The sequence below is a fragment of the Ammospiza caudacuta genome, chromosome 5, assembly GCF_027887145.1.
Source record: "Ammospiza caudacuta isolate bAmmCau1 chromosome 5, bAmmCau1.pri, whole genome shotgun sequence".
Taxonomy (NCBI): Eukaryota; Metazoa; Chordata; class Aves; order Passeriformes; family Passerellidae; genus Ammospiza; species Ammospiza caudacuta.
This window is the reverse complement of record NC_080597.1, coordinates 18,390,951-18,405,478: the sequence shown is the minus strand read 5'-3', so window position 1 is coordinate 18,405,478 and position 14,528 is coordinate 18,390,951. Positions and strand designations below refer to the sequence as shown.

Sequence of the window (14,528 nt, the reverse complement as noted above, 5' to 3'; positions counted from 1 at the left end):
CAGCTTGGAGATATCCGATCAGCCTCCACTGGGATTACTTCTGGCATTTTAAAATCTCTCCAGAGAATCAAACAGCTGCCATTTTCTTTCCTCTCTTAAAAAAAAAAAAAAAAAATTAAAGATGCATTTCCTCTCTTCACACTGTAAAACGTGATTTTTCTTGCTGTAAGTTACATTGATCCAAGATTTAGGATGGGGAGCAGGAATTTGGAACCAATAATTATTTTCTTATAGCAATCTGTGCTATAACCTATCAGTACTGGAGGTGAAAGCTTTGTATTTTTAATGAAAACTTTTCCAACAGCTCAAAAAGCTGTTGAACTATAGACAAACTTGAACTATATTCAACACCTAAGATCTGAGAAATTTAGCTCTCTTGCTGATGGTGAAGACTTTGCTAGGGGGCAAAAAACAATACTTTTTTTTTTTGTGGGCATTAATTTTTTTGTTTGGATTTTTTTCCTGTTTGTTTTGTTTTACATAAATTTCATACAATCTGTGAAGCATAATTTTCCCCTCTTGACTCATACAGTTAGATTTCTCATGCAGAGGGAGTCTTGCCTTTTGTATGGAAGTGTACCAAAAATAATACCATTAAAAAAAGGTTTTAAAGAGTTCCTAAATGATTTCAAAATACATTACTTATCCTGGAAAAGACAGAGCAGAGAGTGTATATAGGGGTAGCATAGTCTAGTATTCTACAAAGAATTTGCTAATCAGTGTCTTAATATCCTAGAGATTTTGTCATGCCATGGTACAAAAATGAAATTGCTTCCAAAATATCTTTAGGTTTGTAGTGAAAGCATACAAACATAGAAGCTGTAATTCAGTGTGTATCCTGTGACTGTTTAACTGATTATGTGAAAAAAATGCTCATCACAGTCGCAACTAAATGTAAGGAAACTGCATTTGGGTGTTCTTATTACAGTTATTTGTGTAGTTATGCTGTATTGATCTTCCTGAATTTAATAAATGTGAGTGTGGAAATTGTCATTACTTGCTAATTCCCAGGAGTGTCCTCAATGGATCACAAGACTCTGAGGTAAGGTTGGACTGTGCCTCAGAGCCAAAGCCATGGTCATCCTTTAAGCACCATCTGGGCAGAGCTGTGGCTGTACAAGAAGTGCTGTAGAATTGCAGCCCAGTTTTTGCTCACAGAGTATTTTGGGACCACGGTCATTGTTTATGCCTTCTGTGACTTATTCTTATGCTCTTTGGACAAATGCCTGCAGTCTTCAGGTAGGGATTCACACACTCTAGCACAAAACCCCCAAACTTCTCACAACTTAAATTAAGCTTTTTAGTAAGCACTCTCTATTTTGGTGATCAGCGCTTAAAAGGCTAGATAAGGGAATGGGATCACTAAAAGATGTCTGCTTCTCTTTCAGACCCAGTCAGAGAATGCATAGATGAGGATGGAAACAAAAAGAGAGTAAGTGCATTGCCTGCTTTGGCCATCTGGCTTTTAAGTTGCAAAGTTTGTACAATAACATGAATATCTTCACAGTTAACCTGAAACAAAAAGCACGAGACAATATAAAGACTGATTTTTGAAGAAGAAAATGTTGAATTTTGAACTGGTGGGATAACTTTGCATACAGAGGAGGCTTTCTTTAACATTATCTCATCTTGCAGAGTGTTGAATGTTATTGAAGTCAGTGCAGAACCACTGCAGAACAGTGACAATGTTTGTCTTCCCTGACAGCAAAAAATGCATTTTCATTTCTTGGTGAGAGGACTTCTGGGACAGAAGTGGCCAAATAAAGGTGCATGTGCAGGGACAACCTCATTGTCCAGCCACTGTCCTTCTGCTGAAATTACAAATACCTTGTCCCTATGGCAATTTTACAGGAAGATAATTATTGTGTGATAGTTATTTCTTTAGATAAAACCATCTCTTTAGCAAGGAAATCAAGTTTCTTGGAGTTTGTTTGTGAAAAGTTCTCATTAATCCTGAGAAAATGCTCAGAAGTGTAAGTAAGCTTGTCTGATCTCTCAAAAGTGATCCCACAGTAAAAAAATTGGTGTTCCAGATGTTATAAATGGTTCAGATTCTTCATCTTAGGTGAAATGCCAAGGTTTTTCTGAGTATATCATACTACATGCATTTAAAAATATTAGCGTACGCTTGTGCTGTGTTTTCTAGTAGGGATCAGTTATGAGTTCTACTCTAGGATTCATCTTGAATTTCCAATACATAAAAAATATTCCTTTGGTTTTTCCCTTGTGAAGACATGACTGTGAAGGAAGGGTATGGCTAATAAGTGAATATGAATTACCTAAACACAGGAAATATATCAAAGCTGCTTTATGTAGTTGGCCTCAATCAGCTGATCAGAATACAGAAAGGCTTTAGCTGAATCAGACACAAAGTATAATCTGATGGCTTTGAGGCTGACAGCTTAATTAAGGAAAAAAAAACCCAACAAACAAAAACTAAACTTGAAAAACTTTATTAAGAAAAAAAAAGTCAGATTTTGTTTGAACTGAATGTGACCAAGCCTCTGGGCTCCTAGAAGCAGACATGGTTATGTATAGACAAGTGCTGGGAAGGCTAAACTTGAGTTTCAGACATGTCAGGTTTCATTTTTGGGGGTGATAAACTTAAAGCACAATTTCTGTTCTGGCTGAAATGCTTTTAGAAGGAAACAGACCGGGCTCCAGTCCATATGAGCCGCACTTTCAAATGGCAGCCTTTAGGGGGATTTTGAGTTGCCTCTTCTGTCAGCCAGGAAAAATAGGTGTTGGAAGGCGCTGTGAGGTCACAGCCTTCTGGAGCATCCATCCCATGGAGCCTACAGGCCACTGTGGAAGTTCCTGCCTCTGTGGTGCAGCATCCTCTGCTGTGGCTCACTGGCCTGGCCCTAAGGTGCCGCTGTTCTGTTCCCCTCTTCCAGCACAGCCCACAAATTCATAGGAAGAATCAAGGCTCTTCCTTCCCTGAGTCAGAAAACACAGGCTTTTATATCGGCTTCATAATCTTTCAGGCATTGCTCAGAGAATTCTTCCAGGAGGCTCAGCTCCTCAACTGGGATGTCTGTCACGCACCTGGAGATTGTGGGAACTGGTCTCCTGCAGTTTGAGAGGAAATCTGAGTTCTCAGGATCAAAAATCTCAACTTAAGTCCTATCAGTGTTTGGAATATTATGATTTGTTACTTTTTTCACGTTTTGTTTTGTAATTACCCCTACCCTGGAAGTGACTGTGGAAGGAATATTCTTGATTAAGGTAATTGTTAGTAGCAAATCAAATGTGCTGGATTGGGCCAAAAATCCATCCAACCCCCTCTATTGTGTGGCCAAAAATAGGAGCCAGGGAAGCAATGTTAACAAATATATATAAAAATTCCCTGAACTGTCCTAGCCATAAACAGTTTGTTACTCTGAGCTGCAAGTGACACCTTTTTGTATTTGCTAATGCTTGATAGTTTTGTCCTTTGTGAGTTTGTTCAGCTGCTCTTTGAATCCTTGGAAGTCTTTAGTACTCATCAGGTCCAGTGGCAAGGGGTTGCAGGAGTGCCAAACATAGGCTGTGTAAAGAACCACTGGTTTAATGTTTTAATTTGACAGTTGGCAGAATATCAGGACAAGTATGATAAATTAGGTTTTGATTAGGGTTTTTTTTTTACATAGTTAATTTTCATTGTTAGTCTTGTTTTGAAATTTAGAAGCAGGCATAAAGATGGTAAAAAAATATAAAACAAAAAGTGTATTTTGTTTTATAATAGTGATATTTCCTCATGAAGTGATCTGTAGAGCAATTTGCATTTCAAGGCTGTTTAAGGTGGCAAACCCCATGTTCCTGAGCTATTACCATGACTTTTCTAGTATTGTTCAGCTCTTGGCTTAAAGAAGAGACAAACAAACAAATAACCTCATCTAAACTAAGAGATGACAGCCAAGAGAGCTGCTGAGGTGTGTGGGTCTCTCTCCTGCAGATGCACAGCAAGACACAGAGTATGCACGTCCAGGTCTGTAGGTTCAGAGCTCCCTCAGAGAGGAAGTCTGGGGCTTCCTGCAGTGTTCTGGCAGACTTATCCTTCACAGTTTAGAAACCCTGATTTTGCTTTCCTTTCTGTCCTCCTTTGCTCCTACAGTTTCATATCAATTGGGATTTGGGCTCTCTTTGTCTTCAGAGTCCCTGTGTTTTTCTCTGCACTAAGATTCTTGGGGTTTTTTATTCGTCAATTTTTATTTTTTTAAAATGTCTTGTGCTTTGCTTTTCTTGTCCAGCTCTTAGATGTTTTCTAATAAATGTCCTATTAAAGAGTGACTAAAACCAATTAGGTATGTATGGAAGCCAGACTTGCACAGCTGTATATGTACCCTTCCAGGTGCTTCCACTTTCAGTGAGATGTAGGAGGGACAACTGTAATTAAAAAGCATTCTATCTCTTTCTGTAGAAATACTTTTGCTGTCCTTAAAGCTCCTCCTATTACTTTTCACGGCCTTCTCTAGGCTTACAAGCCTGAAAAAAAGTATTAAGCAACTTTCAGTTACCTTCTCAAAGTCCTGAAACATATTAAAAAAGTCCAGTAAATTAACCTGCATATAATATGTAATTTTTTGTGGCCGCAAATCTGGCAGCTCTTGTTTAGACTTGATGGCATCCTCTAGCTCAGAGATACAGAGTAATACTTTCATAATTACAAGAATTATCTGTGAGTGATGTTGTTACCTAGGCATTTTTATCTCTTTTTTCTTCTCTTCTATGGGAATGATGGGTAAACTGTGGAGGACGGGATGGAAGATGTCCATACCCAGTATCAATTCTCTTTTCTTCTCCACATTTCTGCTTGTGAATATCAAGGAATGTTACCCAGCTCACAGAAGCACCAATTCACTTGTACTGGTGTTTCTGGAATCACCTCTGGAGACAACTCTGGGAAGTGCTGTTTCCCACATTTGGAGGTATTCCTGGGAATGCCCACTTCAGGGATGAATGCTGTTTTAAAACTCATTCAACCTGCTTATGGACTTTAGAGCTCTGTAGGATTGGAGCCAGAGAACTTAGCTTTCTGCAGATAGAAATCTTGAGACATTGCACATCTATTTCTCTGTCATTTATTAGTACATAATCCCAGTGTCTTAAAATTCAGACTGTCCTTTAGAAAACAGGAATATATTTTAAATTTAATTCTTTAGCTCTAGAAATCCATTATGTACATGTAATAACACTGATCTGTACAGGAACAATTTTCCTTTGGGAAGAGAGGAGCTGTTTTAAAGTTTCAGAGTTGACAAAATACAATATTCCACGCTTTCCTAGTCTGGAACAAATAGTAATTCCTGCTGTATTCTGACCATCTGTGGCTTATGAAAAGTGAAGGATTTGAAATTTAAAGTAAAGCTGGGGGAAAGTCTTCATTGCTCTGCTCTCCGTGCATGTTGTAGGATGGCTAAGCTCTAACTATAGGTGGTTGGAACAAAATGTCTCCTATTGGGTGGTTGGAACAAAATGTCTCCTATTGTAGACTGTTATCTTTAGTTTGGAATTTCAGCCTGCTTCTTAGTGTTTCTAGTTTAAACTTTCTCATCCTCATGAAGTCCTTAATAAAGTGCATTCCATTTATTTTCCCAAGGCTAATATGAGTAGCACTGCTGTCAGGATCACTTCACTTTCTGGCTGTAGTTCCATGATGTTACACCGGTAGTTTATATACAGACACGAACAGGACGGGGCCACTGGAAACAGCGTCTTGAGCTTTTATTTTTCCAGCATCAGTCTCATTACATTGTTATGACAATGGAGAGGAAAGATGATACAGCTTGCTGCTCCGGCAGAAAGCCAAAGAAACTTAGTGTTACAACATACCATAAGACAGTCTCAATCTCAGTCTCAGCCAATCACATAGAGCAAAAGCATATTGACAGTAGTTCTATATGATAATCTGAAGCACATGTAATTCTGGTTAAAACAATAACGGCCTATTCTCCAACACAATGGCTTGTTTATAAGAGACAAAGCACAGAGCTCTATTCATAATTAACCTTCTAAAATATTCACTAAATACACTTGTTGCAACTTAGAAGGCCTATCTACACAGCTCTATTGTTCTATTTCCCATGTCTTCGCTACAGCTTAGAAAACTCTTCTGCTGCCTTAGCACTGTTCACAAATCTGCTGTCTGATGCCTGTCTTTTTACCACCTTCCTAAAACCTTCTGATTTTTATGGATTCCCACAATTCCCCCTGTCTGATGACCTAAAAAGAAACTTTCATAGCAGTGTCGTTTACTACTTGAGTTTCATAGCCCTACTATAGCATTTTTGCTTACTATCTGCTTGAGGCCTATTCTTGTTGACACTAAACATTGCTATGTTACATACAGCACAGCAACTTAATGCTGTGAAGGCCTAGTCAGTGAAAAAGATATGAATCACGTCTGACAATATTTACAAGTCATTGTTCAAAAAACTCTTGTCGATTCCAGGGTCTTAACTCAAAACCTTCCTCCCTTTCTATACTTTCATCAGTCATTTCCGTGACGGATGAAAACCTTCTGAATTTTATAGATTCCCACACCATGACACCAGCCAAACTTTGCATTTTAAATGGTTTCAGTTGTTCCATATCTGTGTTTCCCTCCCTAGCCTGGTGATAAATGGACATTACCAGACCAGTGCCACACTGTGACCTGCTTCCCAGGAGATTACACAGTTTTGGAGAGCCACCACATCAACTGTGAGAGGATGCCAAAGCCTGTGTGTCACAGCAGCCTTCCTGCTGTTAAGGTGGAGGAAACTTGCGGCTGCCGATGGATGTGCCCTTGTGAGTATCTGTCTGTGAGTGCCTCTCCCGCCCCATCACCTGAAATGTTTTGACCACCAATGTAATGCTGAGTGGAACTTCTCAGCCACTGGACGCTTCAAAGGTGACCAGGGTGGCGGGAATTTCCATTTAATTGTTATACAGCCGTTTAAGCAAATACTTAGGAGTGTAAGAGCCTAACTGATGCTGGAATGCCTAATGCTACTTGCAAGTTCAGGGCCACTGATTTTTTTGCATTAGCAGAATGACAGTGTTTTATCAGGGAATCTCACACTCCATTTCCAAAGCTGTGTGAGCTGGGAAGGACGAATTACAGGAGAAACCAGGAATTTATCTCAGCAAACTGAAAGCAAGCAATGGATTCTTGGTCTGTCTCGGGGCTTAAGGGTTTGGCCTTCCCTCAGTCAAGGAGGTGTAGTACAAAGACATGAGCAAGAAATTCTCTCCCCTACCATATGACCTCACACGGAGTATCTGAGCAGAAGGCTGAACACTGTGTGATTGGTGCCTGGGCTGGGATGACAGGAACAGGAATTAAGTGCATCCATTCACATTTACAGGGTTAGAGGGATGCAGCCCTAAGGCTAGTGATCTATTTATTAAAACATAAGTGGGTTTAAATCTAAATTAATATGATTACTTCTTAGAAGTAGATCAGAACTCTCTATATATACACACACCTCCTCTTCACAACATATAATCTCAATTCAAAATGTCCTCTGCTGAGCTGGCTGATTTAAGTACAATTTCTTCCAGACACTGCATGAAATACCAAAGCTCATAGCTGGATTTTGATCCCTGAACTCTTAGGCATACAAAATTTTTTACACCCATTGTTTTGACATTTCCTAAAAGCGTATTTGATGATCTAAACGCTTAACACTTGAAATCTAACATTTCTGGTTTGCTACAAGGATTTTGAAAAAGTAGAAATATCTAAAATACTTATAACTATCCATCTGAAGATGTTTAAAAGATAGTCTTAGTGATACCTAGCCTTAAGAAGTGCATCTTTATTAAATTTCTTGATCCTAAACACATAGCTAGCAATATGAGGGCATTACTTTTGGCATGCAAGACATACCTTCATAAAAAACCTTCTGAAAGGAGTAAATGAAAATAACCTTTTATACTGTTAGCTGATTATCAGGAAAAGCCTTATAGGTCACTCAAGTTAAGATGAGCTAAGAATTGTCTCTTTATGAATTTAATGAGCCATGGTACTCCAATTTTTTTTTCCTGAGGTTGACCAACTTGTGAGGGAAAAGTAGGTAGCTTTCATGTTGCAGAAGGAGGAAACATCCCTCCCCCCACGCCCAGCTGATTAAAAACCCCCTTGGGTCAAGTCCTCTTTTAATGACTGCTCAGTGCTACCATGGTGATTCTGTGCCAACTAAAGCAACATCCGTAGCAGCTGGAAAGCTTGATTCTGTTGCTGTGAAACAAAACTCTCAGCAATCAGAAAAGCAGGGATGGGCATAGCAGAGGAGGTGCTGAGTAGGAGCTCTGTGTGAGGCAGCACCTCTGTTGTTATGGAAGGAGGCTCGTTAGGCACCCATGAAAATGCTGCTAAATTGACACATGATTCACTCATTTAGAGAGCTATAACACAATTTCCAGCCATGTCTTGACAGTGTGGATGATGTGACAAATGCTCCTGCAAAGAGGAAGTCCTTGAAAAAGTGTTCTTAGGTCATCTGAGTTCTGAGGAGAGTTCAGGAGTTATGTTGCAAAGGTGCTTGCTTGCTGAACTAGTTACCAATTTTACAGCAGCATGATTTGCAATGTGATTCATGGCTGTTGTGTGTTCTTAGACTATTCTGAAATGGATCACATTAGTGTATTTTGTGCTACAGAACCCCTTGAGAAATTTAAAAGGATTCCCAGTATCCTTAAATTTTTTGTAATGTTCATGAGTAAGTAAAGATTGAGAAATGTGGTTTTATTGCTATCTCATTTCATTATTATTTATGTATGAACTTTATAAGCATTTATGGTAAAATATCTGAAGATCCTCCAGTGCTCCAAGGGGCAGGTTCCCTCCCTCCCTCCCTCCCATGCTGTTTTTCCTGGGAAATTAAATTTGAAGGTCATTGATTAGGAAAAAGATTATTCTCAGCTAGAAGCAAAGTACTGAATTATTAACAATGGTAATTTCTCCCCTTACATGTTTTGCTGGCATTGATTTTATTGTCCCTATTATCCTTTAAGCAAGAGATTTGAAAATATACGAACCAGGAGCATCAGGTTTTGTTTTGGTTCTTCTGGGATTATAATCTTCCTTGTTTTCCAGTTTTTGAAGACAAGAAAGTGTTTATAACCCAATGACCAGGACACTGAGCAACTATCAGCTGGCCATTGGTTTATCCTGTGCATATTATTTCTCTGCAGTTTTCCTGTTTCCTGTCTGAAAAACAGTTCGTGGATGTCAACTTGTGACATGTCTGATAAGGGTGAAATAGTGTCATTTGGAATTAAATGTAACACTGTATTGAATATCATGCAATGCAAAGGTTGAACAGAGTGTTACAGTCTTTCTACAAACAGTAAAGGGATTTTCCCTGTTTAATTTTTACATAAAATCTATTACTAAATCATATTGAATGTGAATAAGGTTTAGGCAAAGGGATTTTTTACAAGTTTATCCAAATTGTTTTTAATACTTACTGTTCTCAGATAAAGATATTGCAAAAAACCTCCATGTGTGATGAAGTATTTACAAAAGTTTCTTGTCAATGTTTGCTGCAGCATTTGCAATTCATTACCTTCTCCTCTTTCCCAATTAATTGGTTCCCCATGCCCACAACAGTTGTGAAGAAACAGTGAAATTTAAAATGTTTTTACTTTTTTTTTTGTTGTTTATTTTCAGGTGTCTGTATAGGAAGTTCATCTCAACATATTGTCACTTTTGATGGGCTGAATTTTAAGCTGACTGGCAACTGCTCTTACACCTTATTTCAAGACTTGCACCATGATGTTGAAGTCCTACTCCATGAGGGGCCCTGCAGAGCAGCACCCAGGATGAACTGCATGGACTCCATCGAAGTGAAGCATCATGGTGTAGGAGTGCAGCTCTTCAGTGACATGGCAGTAAGCAAACACCATGAATTCATCTGTGTATTGTCTGCTCATGCTGCAGAATTCAGGTTATGGGGGCGAATTTCATCTCTTGATCCAGTTTCAGCCTATTTTTAACATCTCTTCTCCATTTCATGATACAATCAGTGTTTGATTAATGAGCCAGACAAGTTTCCCCTCTTGTTCTCCCTGTTGTGCTGGTGTGCCAATGTCAAGAACATGGGTTTTGGCAATGTGTCCCTGACACTTCTGCCAGAAAGGCAGGATTACAGACAGGACATACTGCACGCTGATTCCCCTCTTTTGGTCCCTCACACTATGTTTGGTCCATGGGAAAGTGCTCTGTCCCTCACAGAGCTGCGCCTGACTGGCCAGCTGAAGGTCTAGGGAGTTGCTTCTCACCTTGTCTGCAAATGGACCTCAGCATTGGAAGAGAGGCTAGCTTACTATGCATTACATCTGTCTCATAGGCAGAGAAAATTCAAACTCAGCCCATGTTTAAGCCTCTGGCTGCTCAGACATACAGGTGTTGGCCAACTTGCCAAAACGATCTCTTCTGACTCATGTATCAAAACAGAGTGGACCAAAGCACCTACTGCAAGTTCTGCATGGTGCTGGAAAGCCTTGACTTCCACTGAGACATCATTTGAACCTTGTAATATGAGGTTGTTAGTCTGTAAACATGTGGCACTCAGAGAGTGTGCTTATATAGGAAAATGTTGGAAGAGTTCATGTAATTCACAGGATGAAGGTCAAGTATTTCTGTATATTTTTAGACTCAATAGAAACCTCCAGCTGGCAAAATTGTTTTTAATGTCCAGATTCAGTTGGATCTTCAGGTATTTGTCAAGTCAGAATGTGCTTCAACTGTAAAATTGGGTTGATTTGTAACTGCTTGCTAGACCTGATGTGATGACCTCACCTTTTTTTTTTTTTAAACAGGTGACTGTTAATGGTGAAAGGGTTTTTATCCCCTATTCCAGCAGCTTGTTTGAAATCACTGCCTATGGAGAAATAATGCATGAAATCAAGTTCTCTCTTCTTGGACATAATCTCACATTTACTCCAAGAAACAATGAATTTATTCTTAGACTTAATTCAAAGAGCTTTTCTTCAAGAACAAAAGGGCTTTGTGGTAAGTTTGAAAGTTAGTAAGCTAGTACTTTTAACAGCTTTCTATTGGGGCTTGAACTTCTATTTATTTATTGCAATTTGTGAATCTCCAAATCTGTAAACTCTCTGGATGAACTGGTCCTACACTTTTAGGGGAATACTGGATGTCTGTGTAGGTTTTTCTACTCTCATCCCCAATGTAACAGCTCACTGATGCCCAGTAATACTTTAGAAAGAACAACAGAGACAGCTTTCTGTTTTTTCTTGCTTCAAGTTCTTTTCAAGGAGATTTGTGCTTTTTTTTGGATATGGGTTTAGTTGTAGATACTTATGAATTCAGTTCTGTGAGAAATCTGACCAGTGCTTGCAGTGAAGGTGAAAAATTTGAGAGAGCAACTGCTATCTGGGTGAGTTAATTCTGCAGTATCCTTAGTGATGTAATCTATACAGAGATTGTACCTCTGTGGCTTGACCTGTACCTCCTTTAGTGAGGAAATGAGAAACAAGACCCAGGGTGTTTAGGCCTCTGTTGACAACACCAATAAGGAATATCACTAATTCCTTGAGCCACTCCAACCAGCGTCATCCACCCCATTCCTGGTTTTTTCCTAGGTTTATTTTAGCGCTGATTATTCAGAGATTTTTCTTTTCCTGTTACTCACCCTGCCAGGGCTGTGTGACCAGAACCACGTCAATGACTTCATGCTGCGCAATGGCTCTGCCACTGCTGACAGCAGCGTGTTTATCCAGGACTGGACGGTGGCAGAGCTGGGCAAGGTCTGTGACAGCCGGAGGGAGGACAGGTGCTCAGAGCGCACGCCTGACCACTGCCGCCTGCTGCTGTCGGACCGCTTTGCGGAGTGCCACAGGATCATCACCCCCAACATCTTCTACAAGGCCTGCATGGAAAGCAGCTGCTATGAGGAGGAGGCCTGTGAGATGATCACTTCCTACGCTCACATCTGCAGGGAGTATGGTGTCTGTGTAGACTGGAGAGCACCTGACCTTTGCCGTAAGAGTTTTACTCTGAGCTAAAACTGATACAGAAATTGCCCTGCTTTGGGGCATCTCATCAGCGTAATATTAAGTTTTTGAATGTTCCAGATCAAGTTTATTGTACAAGTGGTATTGCAGATCTTGTAACTGGTTGATCACCTACTAAGCTGAATGTTATGAAAGAAATGTTTCTTGGTACACTGATAAAATTCCAGACTAGGGAGAAATAAACTGTGAACAGATAACCACAGCTATGTGACAGCACCTAGCACTGCAGCCACCAAGCCTTTGTGGCACCAGGTTTGGGCTGAGAGTCTGCTAGGCTGTTTTAGCAGCAGATATCATTGCTCTTGATGCGGACTTTGGATGGTCTGAGGTGGACAGAGAATTTCATAATTTGGACTAGTGGAATTGCTTCCCAGCCTGTCACTGTCACACCTGGCACAAAATAAGACTTTTCTTTGTAACAGTTTTCCCAAATCCTTCCATTTCCATCAAAGCTGAAACTTTTGAGAATGTGGTGGAAAAGCCAATGTGATTTTAAGTTTCTGCTGCAGGGAAAACTGGGGAAATAGCCTATCTTTGTGGTGTCATTTCTTGCCAGAACATGCCTGCTAGGCTGACTGAAGCAGCTGTAATTTGCTTTGCAAATCTGGTTCTTCTGCCTGGATTTTGCTTGTGTTTTGGAGGTGAAATGTTTGTGATGTGAGTATTGCACATTACCAGAACCCAACCAAGGCAAACAAGATACCCATGCTAGAGCCAAACTCAGACTTTGTATACCTTCTCTTCTAAATTCTCATAGACAAGTAGTTTTGCTTTCTTTTCCTGTTTATTTTCTTTTTTTTTTTTGTTCCTGTTTGGAGGCATACCTAAAGATCTGCCAAAAATGCAAGGTATCATTAAGTACAAGTAAATAACTCTTGAGATGGTTTATTCTTCACCTCCTCCTGTTAAACTTTCTGCAGTGATGGTTGCAGACCTTCAGATAGTCCCTCAGCATGTCTGTTTAGTCAAGTGCCTTAGATGTGGATGTGTGTAGGAATTTTCTTTCCCAGCTACCTCTTTACAGAGTGTCTTGATGTTCCAGTTGGTTTCTCACCTCCTGCCTCTCTAGTTGAGTTGTTTATTGTTGCTTTGCCTTCTTTCCCTGGATACTTTTCATTTCAGAACTGAAGAACCAGTTTCCTAAAAGTACGATAAAAAAACAAAAAGTGTAAAACAAATGCTTTTTGATTTTTTTAATATTTTAAACTCAGACTGGAGAAATGATGGGATAGGAAGTCATGCTTTAACATGGAAAGGGTTAATGCTAAAGACTTTTTTTCTGCTGCTAGAAGAGTACTTGTAGACAGTTTAGCTGATGAATGTTTTCTTGTTTGTTTGTTTGGGAGCTCGGGTTTTGTCTCAATGTTTTTTGTCAGGGGACTGAAACAAAGTTTTAAAAACCTCACAGCAGTCACAGGCTAGGAAATAGGAAACACTTTTTTTAATTGAAGCTGTAGAGAAAAATAGACTTAAGGGAACACACAGTATGGAAGCTGTGTCCATAGGTTTTTTGAATAGCTGTAGCCCTAATTTTGTGTTTGCTTTCAGAGACAATATCCTCAGGTTTGTGAATACATCAGTAAGAACTTTGTTAGCTTACAGGGCTATACAACTATACTTGATTCAATTAATTCTGTTAATAAGACAATTCAGTTAAAAAGATGCAGAAATCCAGTAGGTTCAGTTTTGAAGTACCAAAATGTTCTGTTTGTTAGCTTTCTTTAGTTGTGTGGGAACACTGCAGCTTATCAATTAAAAAAAAAAAAAAGAAAAAAAAAGAAAACTTTCTTCAATGCTTTACTCTCTTTACTCTGTCCTGGCTATCTCTTAACCATGCACTGTTACCATACAGATAAGGTTCTAAATTTTTGTCTGTGGCCCAATATTGGAAACAAATTTTGACAAGTGAACACTCACTGAAACCAACATATTGGTGAGTCATATGTTGCTGCTGATTCATGTGGCCTGAAAATATCGTTCGCTGATTTGTGCTGCAAGGGATCAGATCCATTATTTGGGTAATGGCTTTCTAAAATTGAAAGAATGCTGAAGAAGGCTAAATAGGAAAGACTGATTTTCATTTCTTTAGATCTCGTAAATAAAGGTGGTGTTTTCTTCTGTCTTGCTCAGCAATGAAATGTGCTCCACATCTGATGTACAACCACTGCCACATTTCCTGTGTGAAGAGCTGTGAGAATAATACCAACGTCAGTGTCTGCAAGGATTATCCCATGGAAGGCTGCTTCTGCCCAGAGGGAAAGGTGATTTTTGGTGACAGCTGTGTTAGTGAAGAAGTCTGCACTCAGTGTGTCAGTGAGGATGGCACACACCACCAGGTAACTGCGAGCACAGCAACCTCTGGCAGTGGTTGGAGTTCACAGCTTTGAAAGTAAATCTATTTTCCCTTTCGATACTTTATTTTCTAGCTCAGTTCCTCCTAATCTGCTGGCTGTCAGCCCTATTTAGTTCCCCTAGTGTGAAATTGGCTGGGACTGGATATAAAGATCACAGATGGGACTGTA

At 39.6% G+C, this 14,528-nt stretch overlaps 1 protein-coding gene across 2 annotated transcripts in view; it reads left to right on the top strand.

The window, feature by feature from the left end:
- The window catches only part of VWF (von Willebrand factor), a 146,818-nt gene that overhangs the window by 105,192 nt on the left and 27,098 nt on the right, over positions 1 to 14,528 (top strand). For both annotated transcript variants that reach the window (XM_058806037.1, XM_058806038.1), the window contains exons 33-38: positions 1,389 to 1,432; positions 6,594 to 6,771; positions 9,641 to 9,861; positions 10,792 to 10,984; positions 11,633 to 11,974; positions 14,137 to 14,342. In XM_058806037.1, coding sequence (XP_058662020.1) covers positions 1,389 to 1,432; positions 6,594 to 6,771; positions 9,641 to 9,861; positions 10,792 to 10,984; positions 11,633 to 11,974; positions 14,137 to 14,342 — 1,184 coding nt within the window. The remainder of the gene's footprint in view (positions 1 to 1,388; positions 1,433 to 6,593; positions 6,772 to 9,640; positions 9,862 to 10,791; positions 10,985 to 11,632; positions 11,975 to 14,136; positions 14,343 to 14,528) is intronic.